The sequence below is a fragment of the Serinus canaria genome, chromosome 14 (genome assembly GCF_022539315.1).
Source record: "Serinus canaria isolate serCan28SL12 chromosome 14, serCan2020, whole genome shotgun sequence".
NCBI classification, from domain to species: Eukaryota; Metazoa; Chordata; class Aves; order Passeriformes; family Fringillidae; genus Serinus; species Serinus canaria.
In genome coordinates this window covers 2045594-2059296 of record NC_066328.1, presented here as the reverse complement: position 1 = coordinate 2059296, position 13703 = coordinate 2045594, and the positions used below count along the sequence as shown (strand labels likewise).

Below are 13703 nucleotides of genomic sequence, written 5' to 3'. Positions count from 1 at the left end.
ACCCTGCTCAGCAAAAGGGTGACACAAACCCTCCTGGGCCTCCTCTTCCCCAGGCTCCAAACTTGGCACAACGTCTTTATTTACCTCATTGCAGCCGCAGAACCATTTGGGCTGGAAAAGCCCTCCAAGATCACTGAGTCCTGTGGTAATCCCAAACCCTCTGAACAGGGGAGACATAGCATGGTGAGAAAGCTCAGAGAAAGAATTAAAACAATTATTATCTCAATCTCTGCACCTGGCAGGCAATCTCTGTTTGTCAGAGATGTTTACAAGAAAGAATTGTCCCTTCTTGACCAATAAGTGAGAGAAGATTCCTAAAGGCCAGTCAGGTCCCAGGTCCTGCACTGTTTATATAAGAACTGTGGATTTCTAATAATAAAGTGCTTTTTCATGCCTTCTGATGATGGAGTCTGTGTGTCACCTTTGTCTGTCCCCAATACCCCTTTAGTGATGATTGGTGACCCCTTTGGTGATAAGTCCAAACATTCCCAGCTCTGCCAAGGCCACCACTAACCCATGTCCCCAAGGGCAACATCCATGACATTAAAATGTCTAGGCTTGAGTACAATTCCAGAGGATTTTCCCCCAAAGTTAAGTATTTTATATCCACAATGATTTAGTGTAGTCAGCATTTGGGCACTGCCATCAAAACTAGGGACACAAATGGGTGGAAATGAGAGCTCTTCCAGGATTATCCCAAATACTCCTTCCCTGTGGAGGTGCTGGTTTTTCCCCCTTTCTGAGGGGGGCTCTCAGGGGCAGTTGGAGTCTTGGATAAACAGGCCTTGGGCTGGGCCAGTCTGGGAATTTTGTGTTCCTGTGCTGGCAGAAATATGTGATCTCAGCAGCAGAATTAAGTGTTGCTCAGTTCAAAGATGAGGGGAGCTAGTTTGTGTTCAAAACTCCTGGAAATAGGGTTGTGACAGGGAAAGGGTGGGAGTGGAAGTGCTGGAAGGGCTCTGGGCAGGGATGGGGAGTGAGAGACAGTGGGAGATCACTGGGCTGGCAGATGGTGAAACCATGACCTGCAGACACTGGGGTGAGTGCCCAGGCAGGGGATGGCACTGCTGAGCCCTGTGGAACCCCAGCTCCCAGCAAAGTCAAAGGCATCCCTGAATCCACCTTCATCTCCTGGCAGGAGCCCCAGCCAGAGCAGGCAGGCACAGTGACAGGGAGAGGGAGATGACAGCAGGGCCACTCCTGACCTGGAAAAAACCCCCTCCCTGGAACCTCCTTTTCCTAGTGCAAAACTGCTCTCAGCTCTGAAACTGAGCCCTGGGGAAGCCATTCCTTCTGGATGAACCCAGCCTCACTCCCTGCAGCTCCCTGTGCCTCAGCTTTGTCACCTGCTGGAGGGAGACCTTACAGCCTCAATGCCAGCCCTGTGGCACTGCACTTCTTATGGGATTGGAGGATTTATGATCCCCCCCCCCCAGTTAGGAAATGAGGATCTCGAGCTCCCTGGCCAGGAAAGAGATTTTCTCTACAGGCTGGGTGAATTCCTCAGTTGTTAAGCTGCTGGAAATAGTGTGGTCACAGCAGATCAACACCCCTGATGAGGATGTGTGGGCATCCTTATGAGCAGAGCTGATATGTTCAGCCAGAAATCTCTCTTGACTCGACCTGCAGAAAATATTTCACACTGCCAGCAAACCCAGAAGCCAGCCTGAGGTTTCATTAACTGAGAGAGAAGGGAGTAATCCTCAAAACTCATCCAAAGCCCATTTGGGCTGGTCTGCAGCATGGGGAGGCTGCAGAGCAGGAGTTGGGGTGATGTCTGCTGCAGCTCATCAGTAAATGTGTTTGATTACAGCCCATCCCTCTGTGGTGTGCAGCACCCTCAGACCAAGTTGTGCCAGGTCCCTGGAGCTGGCTGTGCCCAGCAGAAGGAGCCCAAAATGAGGCTAAAACCATCTCAGTTCTGTGGGGAGGACAGAAGCTGCAGAGGCAGGAGGTGTGTAGTCCATCCTGCTGCTCCCAGAGCTTCCCTGCCGCAGCAGGAACAGGAGTGGGTGTGGAAGAAGCAATTACCAGAGACTACCCAGCTTTGAAGTGATACTGATGGATGGGCCCTGAGAATCACACACAGCCAGCCCTGGCAGACACAAAAACCCATCAGGATTTTCAGCCCACCTCGTGGTGTATATTGACACATCTAGGTACCACCCAAACCCCCACATTTTTGTGAAGATCCTGTAAATGTGCAGAAATCTGATGCCAGAAAAAGTCCAAGGTGGGCAGGCCCTGGCACAGGTGCCCAGAGCAGCTGTGGCTGCCCCTGGATCCCTGGCAGTGCCCAAGGCCAGGCTGGACAGGGCTTGGAGCAGCCTGGGACAGTGGGAGGTGTCCCTGCCATGGCAGGGGTGGCACTGGGTGACCTTTAATGTCCTTTCCCACCCAAACCATTCCATAATTCTGTGATTGACACTTGGGCCCCCCGTGGGGGCTGTGTTTGAGCAGAGGAGCACAGGAGAGCAGCAGGAACTGCACCAAGCCCAGGATGCTGTCCAGTCTCAGACCCCTCTGCTCCTGCAGGAACATGTGCAAGGAGCTGCTAAGAATTGGGTGTGGAATTTGCAGGCAACCCCAACAAGGGAAGAGATGAGAATCTTGACTCCATGTTTCAGAAAGGCTGATTTATTATTTTATAATATATATTACATTAAAAGAAAATTATATATTAAAACTATACTAAAAGAATAGAAGAAATGATTTCATCAGAAGGCTAGAAAGGAATGGAATGATAATAAAATCTTGTGACAGATCAGAGAGTCTGAGACATCTGGACTGGGATTGGCCATTAATTAAAAACAACCACATGAGACCAATCAAAGATGCCCCTGTTGCATTCCACAGCAGCAGATAATCATTGTTTACATTTCTTTTCTGAGGCCTCTCAGCTTCTCAGGAGAAAAATCCTGGCAAAAGGATTTTTCATAAAATATGTCTGGGACAATTGGGCAAGTTGCTTTTTCACTTCATTTTGCCCAAAGTGAGAGGAGGGAGCTTTCCCACCAGCACTGTGCCTGGGGCTCTCAGTGATTCCCAAATCCCCCAGATGATGCTGGAGGAGACACATCCTGACATCTCCTGTGGTCGCTGGGCTTCCAGCAGTCCCACCTGGAGCATCCTGCCTTCTGACAGCACAGAACCTCCAGTCTCAGGCCCTCCCCATCCCAGGTTAAGCCAGGTTTTGTATCATGAGGCATTGGCAAACTTGGGGGGAGTTTTTCTGGAGCCCTCTCAGACCTTCTGGCAGGAGGGAAATGCAGAGCACAGCTCTCACCTGGCAGGTCTGAGTGACTTGAATGCTTTGCTGAGCACAGCAGAGCAGTGCCAGCTCCAGTCCAGGCTGAAAACACATTTTCATCCATCACAATCCCAGAAGGTGGCAATCATCCAACACTTGGGACAGCTGGAAGGCTGGGAAAGACCCAGAACTCAGAGCAATTTCTTAATCCCTTGGTTTTACAAAACAGGCAATTAAAGGTGTGGAAAACACATTCTGTTCTCAGAGTAGCTGAGGGGCACCCCAGGCCCACAGGGGCTGCTCACCCTCCCTGCCTGGGCTGGGAGGAGCAGGGCTCAGCCCTCACACTGGGGACAGAGCCTCGTATTCCTCAGAGGGACTGCAAATGTGCTCTGGCAAACACCAAAGGAGATCCTCCAGCTTCCCCTGGGAGTTTTGGGGAGCACCCTGAGGTGGCAAAGCTCTGCCATCCCCCTGAGGAGCAGCGAGAGGCTCTGATGATGTCCCTTAGTGACTGCACCTAGGGCTAAGCCTGACCCTGCCCAGCTTAATGATGATGAAGCTAAATGACAATTAGCAGTGTTTTTACCTGGACGCAGGGACACCTCCCACTCTCCCAGGTGCTCCAAGCCCTGCCCAGCCTGGCCTTGGGCACTGCCAGGATCCAGGGGCAGCCCCAGCTGCTCTGGGCACCCTGTGCCAGGGCCTGCCCACCCTCACAGGGAACAATTCCTTCCCAATATCCCATCCAGCCCTGCCCTCTGGGAGTGGGCATCATTCCCTGTGTCCTGTCCCTCCGTGCCTTGTCCCCAGTCCCTCTCCAGCTCTCCTGGAGCCCCTTTAGGCCCTGGCAGGGGCTCTGAGGTTTCCCTGGAGCCTTCTCCTCTCCAGGTGAGCACCCCCAGCTCTGCCAGCCTGGCTCCAGCCCTTGGGGCATCTCTGTGGCTCCCCTGGACTCTCTCCAGCAGCTCTAGCCAGGTTTTCCTTGTGCTGCAGCCCCAGGGTTGGTAACAGCAAAAGCTGCAGGCAGGCTCCTAGCAGGCAGGAAGGAAATAAAAGACGCATTCTATTGTCTGCTCCTTGAATTCCCGGTATGGGAACCCTTGTGGATGCTGCCCTGCCTGCAAGGCCCTTAGGCAGCGCAGGGGACAAAGAGCCCGGCCCCGGGGCAGGATGTGAATAGCGATGAATTTCACAGAAGTTCTTGATCTCATCGTTTAAACCTTCCGGCGTGACCTAGGCGAGAATCCACATGGAAAGCGAGGAGACCTGGCCAGCTTTGAATCGCGGTTTGCATCCCGAGTGCCCGGGGGCTGCTGCAGGGAGCGCAGCTGCCGAGGGCTCCGAGTGAGTGCCAGCTCCAACGGAGCCTTTGTGAGCCGGGAACACTCGGAACACTCATTTGTCACCGATGGGAATGTGGTGACATGCGGGAACAGCGGCTCGGAGTGACCTTTGTGTGTGATGGAGTGGGGTCCCTGGCTGTCAGCGCCACAGGGGGTAGAAACAAGCTGGAAACAAGTCGTGTCTCCTCGGTGACAGCTGTGTGCCAAGCCCACCCTGGCAGGACAGCAGCTGTTGGGAGTGGGGTGCTGTCCCAGCCCCTCTTCCCGTGCCTCTGAGCACCCCATGGATCAGGATCAGCCTGGAGTGCTGCAGTCACTATGGGGACCCACCTGAAGTGCATCCATATGGAGAGGAACAGCTCGTTCCTCATGTCCCCATTCCAGGGACATGGGAGACAATCCCATCCAGATGGACCTCAGCAGGACAATAACATCCAGAGTTGGTGATTCCTCTCTGGGGAATGGCATCCAGTGCTGCAGCCCTGGGCTCCCCCCAAATCCAGCATCCTTGTGGGATGAGCCCAGCCCATGCTCCTACTGCCTTTGGATGGGTTCACACAGGGACATCTGTGGGGTGCAGGTGTGCAGTGTCAGTCTGGGAAGGGGGACCTGGCTGGAATCATCCCCCATGAGTGCCCCAGGGCTGTGGCATCATGGAATGGTTTGGGTTGAAGGGACATTAAAGCTGATCCAGTGCCATGGCAGGGATACCTCCCACTGTCCCAGGCTGCTCCAAGCCCTGCCCAGCCTGGCCAGGGATCCAGGGGCAGCCCCAGCTGCTCTGGGCACCCTGTGCCAGGGCCTGCCCACCCTGCCAGGGAACAATTCCCAGTTTCCAATTCCCAATATCCCATCCATCCCTGCCCTCTGGCAGTGGGAGCCATTCCCTGTGTCCTCCAGGCTCTTGTCCAAAGTTCATAATCTGTCAATGAGCAAAACCCCTGGTGTTGGCTTGTGCTGGGGGAGGCACCTGAGGCCTCATTTTCCCCCCAAACAGCAAATCCTTTCCCTGGGCTGCTCCCCCAGGGTGTTATTTGTCACTTGGAAGAAGCAGACACTGCTCGCATCACTGCAGCCACAGCTGTGGCTCCTCATCCCTCTGACTCCTGTGTCTGCTCCACTGCAGCAGCTCTGAGGCAAACATCTGATTTTTGCAAAATAAATGTGTTTTCTGGAGCGTTCAGCCAGCTTGGGGGATGAACCCCCTGCTGCAGGGCAGGGTTTGCACAGGCATTGCAGCAGGAGGGAGGCACAGCTGCACTGGGAGGGAGCCTGGAGGGGCTGCACTGGTGGTTTGGGGACCTCAGGGGATCTCCTGTTCCTCTGGTGGCAAAACCACCTTCCCCAGCCCTGCCCCAGCACAGACCCTCCCTCCCCACTGCCGGCACGTATGCTGGGGAGGCAGCATGACCAGTGCCACAAGGCTTGTCCCATGGCTTGTCCCTGCCCTTGGAGTTCCCCTGGCTGGCTGATGGGGCCCGTGGATGTCACGGGCTGTGTCCTGTGCTGGATCCACTCCTGTCCCCAGGGCCTCCTGGTCAGGGGGAGGGTGGCCCCCACAGCCCACCCTTCCTGCACAGGGGCTGTCACCCAGCCCAGGGGACAGCCAGGGGGACACCGAACCTGGGAGGTGAAGGACTTTCCCTGGGGCTGTGTGATGGAGGGACAGGGGCTCTGGGGGACACTGAAGGGGGCTGGATCCTTGATCTGCTCTCTGTGCCCCACAGTTTGAGGGCTGCACCCCCATCCCTGTCCCCGTGTGATGCAGCTGGGGACCCTCAGTGGGGCTGAACCTGGACCCCCATCCCTGTCCCCGCGTGATTCCACCAGGGACTCCCGAAGGGGCTGGACCTGGACCTGCTCCCCCATCCCCGTGTGACTCAGTCAGGGACCCCCGGCAGGGCTGGGCTGGACCCCGATCCCCGTGGGATTGCCGGGGGGCTCCGTGGCTCCGTGCTGGAGCTCCGCGGGCTTGGGGGCAGCGGCGCCGGGACCCCCCGAGTCCCACCGGGCTCCCGGAGCCCCGGGAGGCGGTGCCTCCCCCGAACTCCCCCCGAAGCCCCCCCAAAGCCCCCTCCCGTCGGGGCACGGCGCTGGCAGGAGGCGGCTCTGCCGCAGACGCCGCTCGGTCACCGCCGCGTTCACCTCGCGGAGCCGGGGCTGCCCGTGACAGCGGGAACACCGGGAACAACAGGAACACCAGGAACAACGGGAACACCGGGAACAACGGGAAGGGCAGGACACCGGGAACACCGGGAACAGCGGGAACAACGGGAAGGGCAGGACACCGGGAACAACGGGAACAGCGGGAAGAGCGGGAAGAGCGGGACACCGGGACTGCCGGTCCCGCGGAGCCGGGTAAGCGGGCGGAGGAAGCGGCGGAGCCCCGGGACCTCCGCAGGCACCGAGCGGGACCGGCTGGGGACCCTCGTGGGGGACAAACCGGGAGGTCGGTGCTGGAGGAGGGGGCCGGGCTGGGATCGTCCAGCCCCGAGCGATGGGGAGCCCCGGAGGTGGCGGAGCTGCTCCTCCCCCGAGCCCCCGGCCGGGCTGGGAGGGGTCTGGGCCAGCCGAGACCGGGACCGGGCGGGATGTGGTGGGACACAGCTGGAATGGGGGTGCCAACCCCGCTGGGGGTGGGGGCCCAGGGGACCCCAGAGAGGTCTCGCTGCCTCCTGTCCCTGCAGCCCCTTCCCGGCTCACCAGGGGTGCCAGGCACCGGGGTGGCACCGGGGTGGCACTGGGGTGGCACTGGGGCTGTCACGGCTGTCACGGTGCCGTTTGCTCCCCTCGGGGCTGGCGGCGGTGGGTGGAAGCTGAGCAGGCTCATCCGAGACGTGAGATCCATTTACACCCTGGCTGCTCTGCCTGGAGGCTCCATCAGGGAGCTGACCCTGGGGCTGTGGCAGCCCAGGCCATGCCCAGGACCTTCTCCTCTGCTGGCTTGGGAAGCACATCTCTGCCTCCACCGGGTGCGAGTCGCTGGCAGAGCCGAACCGCCCCCGTTCCTCCACCTCTCCCCAGGATCGGGGTCCTCGGCCCAGTTTGAGACGCCACCCGGCACTGGAAGCACTGGTCAGGCTGGGAGCGGCCATGAGGGCCATTCCTGGAGCTGGATCCCTGCGGAGCCTCGTCCAGCTCGCCTGGCTGTGCCTCCTCTCCTCCGTGCCGGTGAGGCCCGGGCTGGGGCCGGGGCAGCGGGGTTGGCACTGCCGGGCTCCGACCCCCGCGGGGCGGCTCCGTGCCGGCTCCGGGCCGGGCTCTCCTGCCCAGCCCCAGGCTCTGGCAGCGCTTCACGGGGGCAGTCAAAGCGCTGGAGGCTCTGACCCAGCTCTGGGCTTGCAGCACGGAGGGGCCAAGGTGCTGGAGAAGACCTTCGAGGAGTGGCTGCGCTACCGTGACGAGTGCCTGAGGAGGATGGCGAGCGAGCCCTACCCGGCAGGTACCGGCCGTGCCAGCTCGGGGCACTCAGGGCCAGGGCCGGGGCTTATCCCTCTGCAGCATCCTCTGCTCCGGAGGGTGCAGAGGGACTGCACGTCCTCTCCCCACGGAGGGTGAGCCAAGGGACTGACAAGAACCTCCACATGTCAGATGGGTACCAAGGGCTGGGTGTCCTGGGGGGCTGAGGCTGGTGTGGGGCACATGGGCCCATTTCAGGGTGGCATCAGCCCCCTCAGAGGTACTGGAATAGCAGGGCTTGGTGTGTCTGTGCCAGCAGCATCTGAGCAATGGCTTTCCCTGCCCCTGCCCCTGCCCCTGCCCTTGGAAGGGCTGTTCTGTAACAGGACATTTGACATGTACGCCTGCTGGCCCGATGGGAGCCCTGGCACTGCTGTCAACGTCTCCTGCCCCTTCTACCTGCCCTGGTTTGAGAAAGGTGAGGATGCCCTCCTGCCATCCCCGGGCTGGAAGCTCAGGCTGAGCTGTTCTGAGCTGGAGAGGCTCTCAGGGTTCCCCTCCCTTCGCCTGACAGGGGCAGAGGGACCCGTGAGCAGACCCGGGGTGAGGGGAGGCCTGGGGCTCCGAGCAGAGCCAGCTCTGCCCATGCCTGCCCTGGAGCAGGACACTGAGCAGGGGCAGATCCCTCATCCCGGGAGAGGGGCTGGGGAGAGCCTGGGGGACTGTGCCGGTGCTCGGTGTCCGCAGTGAAGCACGGGCTGGTGAGCCGCAGGTGTGGCACCGACGGTCAGTGGGTGACAGTGAACGGCAGCCAGCCCTGGAGGGACTACTCCCAGTGCGAGGATGAGCTGGAGGTCACTGCTGAGGAGGTGGGACCCGGCTGGGACAGCAGGGATGGCCAGGGCAGCCTGGCCGGGGGTGGACCCGCACCCACCTGGGCTCCCTGGCGCTGTGCTCCCCTGCAGGAAGGCGCCCGCCGGCTCATGGTGAGCTTCAAGGTGCTCTACACCGTGGGGTACTCGCTGTCACTGCTCACCCTCATCTCCGCCCTGCTCGTCCTCACCGCCTGCAGGTAGGACACGGCCCCACCCCGGCTCCCTCCCCGCTGTGCCGGCCCCGTCTGACCCCGCTCCTGCAGGAACCTGCGCTGCACCAGGAATTACATCCACGCCAACCTGTTCGCCTCCTTCGGGCTGCGCGCCACCTCGGTGATGGTGAAGGACGCGCTGCTGGAGCGGCGCTGGGGCGTGGAGCTGGTGCAGGTGGCCGACTGGGAGGCTCTGCTGAGCCACGAGGCAAGTGCTGGGGACAGTGTGGGACCCTCGCCCAGGGCAGGGCTGGGGGGGGTCGGTGCCCGTGCAGCCCCAGACGCCGGCTGGGTGAGCTCTGGGATGCCAGGGTTGCCCATGAACTGGGTGGATGAAGTCTAGGGGTGCCTGTGTGTGGTCCTGGGTGCCCATCCACACAGCGGACACACTTCTGGGGTGCCTGTGCTGCCCCTGACCCAGCGGGTGAACTCTTGGGATACCTGTGCACCTGCTGGGTGAGCTCTGGGGGTGCCTGTGCAGCCTCTGGGTGGGCCCTCAGGGCACCCGTGGCCCCATGGGGGAGCTCTCAGGGTTCTTGGGGTGCCTGTGCAGCACCACACCCCCGTGGATGATCTCCTGGGCTGCCTGGTGCCAGTGGTGAGCCGTGGGGTGCCCGTGGGCACAGGCAGCCCCATGCTGGCTCTCCCGTGCAGGCAGCGCTGGGGTGCCGTGCGGCGCAGGTGCTGATGCAATACTGCATCCTGGCCAACCACTACTGGTTCCTGGTGGAAGCTGTCTACCTCTACAAGCTGCTCATCGGGGCCGTGTTCTCCGAGAAGAATTACTACAGGCTCTACCTCTACCTGGGCTGGGGTAGGGGCCACCCGGGCGTGCCACGGGGAGGGGACAGTGCCCAGTGTCACCCGGGGGCACTGCGGTCCCGACCGTCCCAGGAGGGTGTGGGGTGGGGGCTCTGCCACCCCGGGGGTCCCCCCCAGCACGGGGGTGGTTTCTCAGCTCAGGAGGGTGCTTGGTTTTACAGGGTTTGCTGTGTGACTTGCAGGGACCCCCATGGTGTTCGTGGTGCCCTGGATGGCCGCCAAGTACCTGAAGGAGAACGCGGAGTGAGTGGGGATGGATGGATGGATGGATGGATGGATGGATGGATGGACAGGGATAGATGGATGGATGGATGGATTTATGGATGGATGGATGCATGGATGCATGGATGGATACATGGATGGATGCATGGATGGATGGATGCATGGATGGATGCATGGATGGATGGATGGATGGACAGGGATAGATGGATGCATGGATGGATGGATGGATGGACAGGGATAGATGGATGCATGGATGGATGAATGGATAGATGGAGGGGGGGTCCTGCTGGGATGCTCAGAGGCTGCTGAGTGTCCCTGAGCCCCCTGGCTGGGGCTGGAAAGCTCTTGGATGATGCTGCCCCCAGCCCAGGTGACGGTGCTGTCTCTCCCCCCCGGCAGGTGCTGGGCTCTGAACGAGAACATGGCTTACTGGTGGATCATCCGCATCCCCATCCTGCTCGCCTCCCTGGTAGGGAACAGCTGCCAGCCCCGGGTCTGTTTGGACAGCAGCAGCTCAGCCCTGGCTCCTGGCCCTGGGAAGCTTCCAGCAGCGGCCAGGAGGGAGAGCTGGCCTGCAAGGACCAGCCAAACGCACAGGGGGTTCAGCAGTTTGCTGACCCCTGGTTCTGGGGGTTCATGAAGGAAGCTGGGGTGCTGAACCCCAGAGAAAGAGGCTGGGGGATGGCTCCTGCTGCTTTGTAGCCGGGATTTTGGGATGGCAGGAGGGGAGGAAGGGTGGCAGCAGCTTCGGCAGCACAGGGGGTGCCATTTCCTGCTGGGTGAGTGTCACAGCCAGGGTGGGGGTGCTGGGCTCTGTGTGCCCCTGCCCTATCTCCTCCTCCCAGATCAACCTGCTCATCTTCATGCGGATCCTCAAGGTGATCCTGGCCAAGCTCCGGGCCAACCAGAAGGGCTACGCCGACTACAAACTGAGGTGGGCTGGGAGTGGGGCGGGGCCAGTCTGGGCTGACGGGATAACGCCACCTCCACACTCCCTACCCCTCCTCGGGCCTCTCCTCCACCTTGCACATCCTTCAATGACCGCCCTGGAATTAACTGGGAATTTTACTGTCCCCCAGGCTGGCCAAAGCCACCCTGACCCTCATCCCCCTCTTTGGGATCCACGAGGTCGTTTTCATCTTCGCCACGGACGAGCAAACCACGGGCATCCTGCGCTACATTAAGGTGTTCTTCACCCTCTTCCTCAACTCCTTCCAGGTGAGGTGGGAGTGAAACAAATCCTTGCTCTGGGCACACCATGGAGCCGAGATCAGGGGCTCCCTCTCTGAGCTTGCTCCCCTGTGGTGCTTCCATGGGAAGGGCGGCGCCTCTGCCCTGTGCTGCTGCCTCCTGTGCTCTCTGGGCAGCGGTGCCATGGGGACCCCAGCCCTAAAAACACCCAGGAGTGGCCTGGGGGGAGCCTAAGCCCATCCCAGCCTCAGGAGAGGGACAGCAGGGGGGGCTCACTGCTGGCTCTCCCTGCAGGGCTTCCTGGTGGCTGTGCTGTACTGCTTTGCCAACAAAGAGGTAACAGGGACAGGGTGTACCTGTCCCTGTCCTTGTCCCTGTTCTTGCCATGGCACCTGCTGCCCGGCTTCCCCACCCCACCCTATGCCTGCAGGGGGGGCACAGCCACGGATAAGCCCCTTCTCCCTTCCCTCCATGGCAGGTGAAGTCCGAGATGAAGAAGAAGTGGCAGCTCTGGAAGCTTGATCACCCGGTGCTCTGCTGTGCCCAGTGAGGTGGTGACCAGCCAGGGTAGAGGGGCTGCTGGCCACAGTGGCCACAGGGCCTGGCTGGAGAGCAGGAGGCTGCAGGAAGCTGTGCTGGGCAGTGCCCACCCAGGATGGCGAGGCTGGGACGGGTGTCTGGCTGTGCCACACTGGAGCTGCTGGAAGGGACCTCCCTGCTGTGACCCGAGTGGGACGTGGCACCCTGGCTCTTGCAGGCATTGCTGTGTGTCCAGCCCTGCTGCTTCTCCCCGTGCCTGAGCACCTGCAGAGCCTGACAGCCTCCCCCAGGACACCTCCCACACAGGGAACCCCTGGGACACCCACACCCCCCTGGCACCTGTGGGATCACAGCAGGCAGGGGCAGCCTGGCCCTCAGCAGTGGCAGTGGGAGATGCTGCCACACCCTGCACCCTGGGCCACACCACAGCCAGGGCTTCCCTGTCCCTGTGTCCCAGGCCAGGGCCAGCTCACCAGGCATCCACAGCCACCCTGTAAAGCTCTGCACAGCGAGGGGCTGCTCCTGCTCCCACCCTCATCACCGACACAGAACAGCAGCTCCCATCCCCCCTCGCTGCTCTGCAGCTGCACAAACCCCTGGTGCCCCTGCCATGGGCAGAGCCAAGGATGGAGCCTCAAAACCACTTGGGAGTGAAGGATTTGAGAGCAGCAACTCACTGGGGCAGAGCCCAACCTCCTCCGTGCCAGGTTCAGCATCCAGCCCAGCCTCCCCTGCTTTGTGGAGGGAAAGCTGCATTGCCAGCATGGCAGGAGCTCAGGAACCAAAGGCTGGCCAAAGGCTGAAATCCTGGGAGTTTCCTTTCCAGTGGGATGCCAAAGCATCATCCTCCCCCAGCCAAGCAGGCTGTGGATCCCGGGAAGCTCAGGAGCAAGGGAAGCAGCCGAGGTGGTGTGGTTTGAGCAGGGCTGCTCCTATCCTGGGCCTGGAGGAGCAGGAGACACCCCCAGCCCCAGCCCCTCGCTCTAGCCCGAGGGAGCAGCACGGACACTGCCAGAGCTCGTTCCCACCACATTCCTTCCTTTCTCGAGTCTCCTCCGGGCTGGAGGAAGCAGCTGGGAGGCTCCAGGAGATGCCCATGGACACTGGAGGTTCTCCAGATCCTGCCCTTCCCCGAGGGGCTGGGGGAGCCTCTCCCAGTGCCTCAGGCAGGAGCTGCCTCGAGCACACAAAGCAAAGAGGCTGCACCAGCCTGGAGTCACAGCCCTGGATCGATGGAACCCCCTCGAGACCAATTTACACATTAACTCTCTTTTCAGATGTAAATAAATATTTATTTTTCAACAAGCAGAGCCTGCTGCTTCTGTCTGCTGCAGGGGGAGGAAAGGGCTGGTGTGCACAGACAGCTGAATCTCAGAATGGACTGGGGTGGGGGGAAAAAGAACTTTAAAGCTGCCATGGCAGGGACACCTCCCACCACCTCAGGCTGCTCCAAGCCCTGCCCAGCCTGGCCTTGGGCACTGCCAGGGATCCAGGGGCAGCCCCAGCTGCTCCGGCCACCCTGTGCCAGGGCCTGCCCACGCTGCCAGGGAACAATTCCTTCCAATATCCCATCCAGCCCTGCCCTGTGGCAGTGGGAGCCATTCCCTGTGTCCTGTCCCTCCATCCCTTGTCTCTAGTCTCTCTCCAGCTCCCTGGAGCCCCTTTGCACCCTGGCAGAGGCTCTGAGGTGCCCCTGGAGCCTTCTCACCAGGTGACCAGAGGAGGCAGCTCTCTGAGCCTGGCTCCAGCCCTGGGCTTGGAGTATCTCAGTAGCTCCCACTGGATTCCCACATCCCCCCAGCTAGGCAGAGAAGGCTGGAAAGCCCTGTGTGCACTCCTGATTGCC

At 60.5% G+C, this 13703-nt stretch overlaps 1 protein-coding gene across 5 annotated transcripts; it reads left to right on the top strand.

Annotated features, from left to right (window-relative positions):
* Positions 1 to 6714: 6714 nt before the first annotated feature.
* On the top strand, positions 6715 to 13639 carry LOC103817935 (glucagon receptor-like). 5 transcript variants are annotated; one of them, XM_050980123.1, is made up of 14 exons: positions 6715 to 6954; positions 7621 to 7767; positions 7942 to 8038; positions 8366 to 8473; positions 8743 to 8864; positions 8961 to 9067; positions 9134 to 9294; positions 9741 to 9896; positions 10087 to 10147; positions 10526 to 10595; positions 10972 to 11060; positions 11206 to 11344; positions 11612 to 11653; positions 11796 to 13639. In XM_050980123.1, the coding sequence occupies exons 2-14, from the start codon at positions 7690 to 7692 to the stop codon at positions 11865 to 11867; spliced, it is 1302 nt and encodes a 433-aa protein (XP_050836080.1). In that variant the 5' UTR covers positions 6715 to 6954; positions 7621 to 7689; the 3' UTR covers positions 11868 to 13639. The 5 variants fall into 5 exon arrangements, with proteins under 5 accessions (XP_050836080.1, XP_050836077.1, XP_050836078.1 ...); XM_050980120.1 differs by having other exon boundaries at positions 11612 to 13639; XM_050980121.1 differs by having other exon boundaries at positions 8743 to 9067.
* Positions 13640 to 13703: the final 64 nt, after the last annotated feature.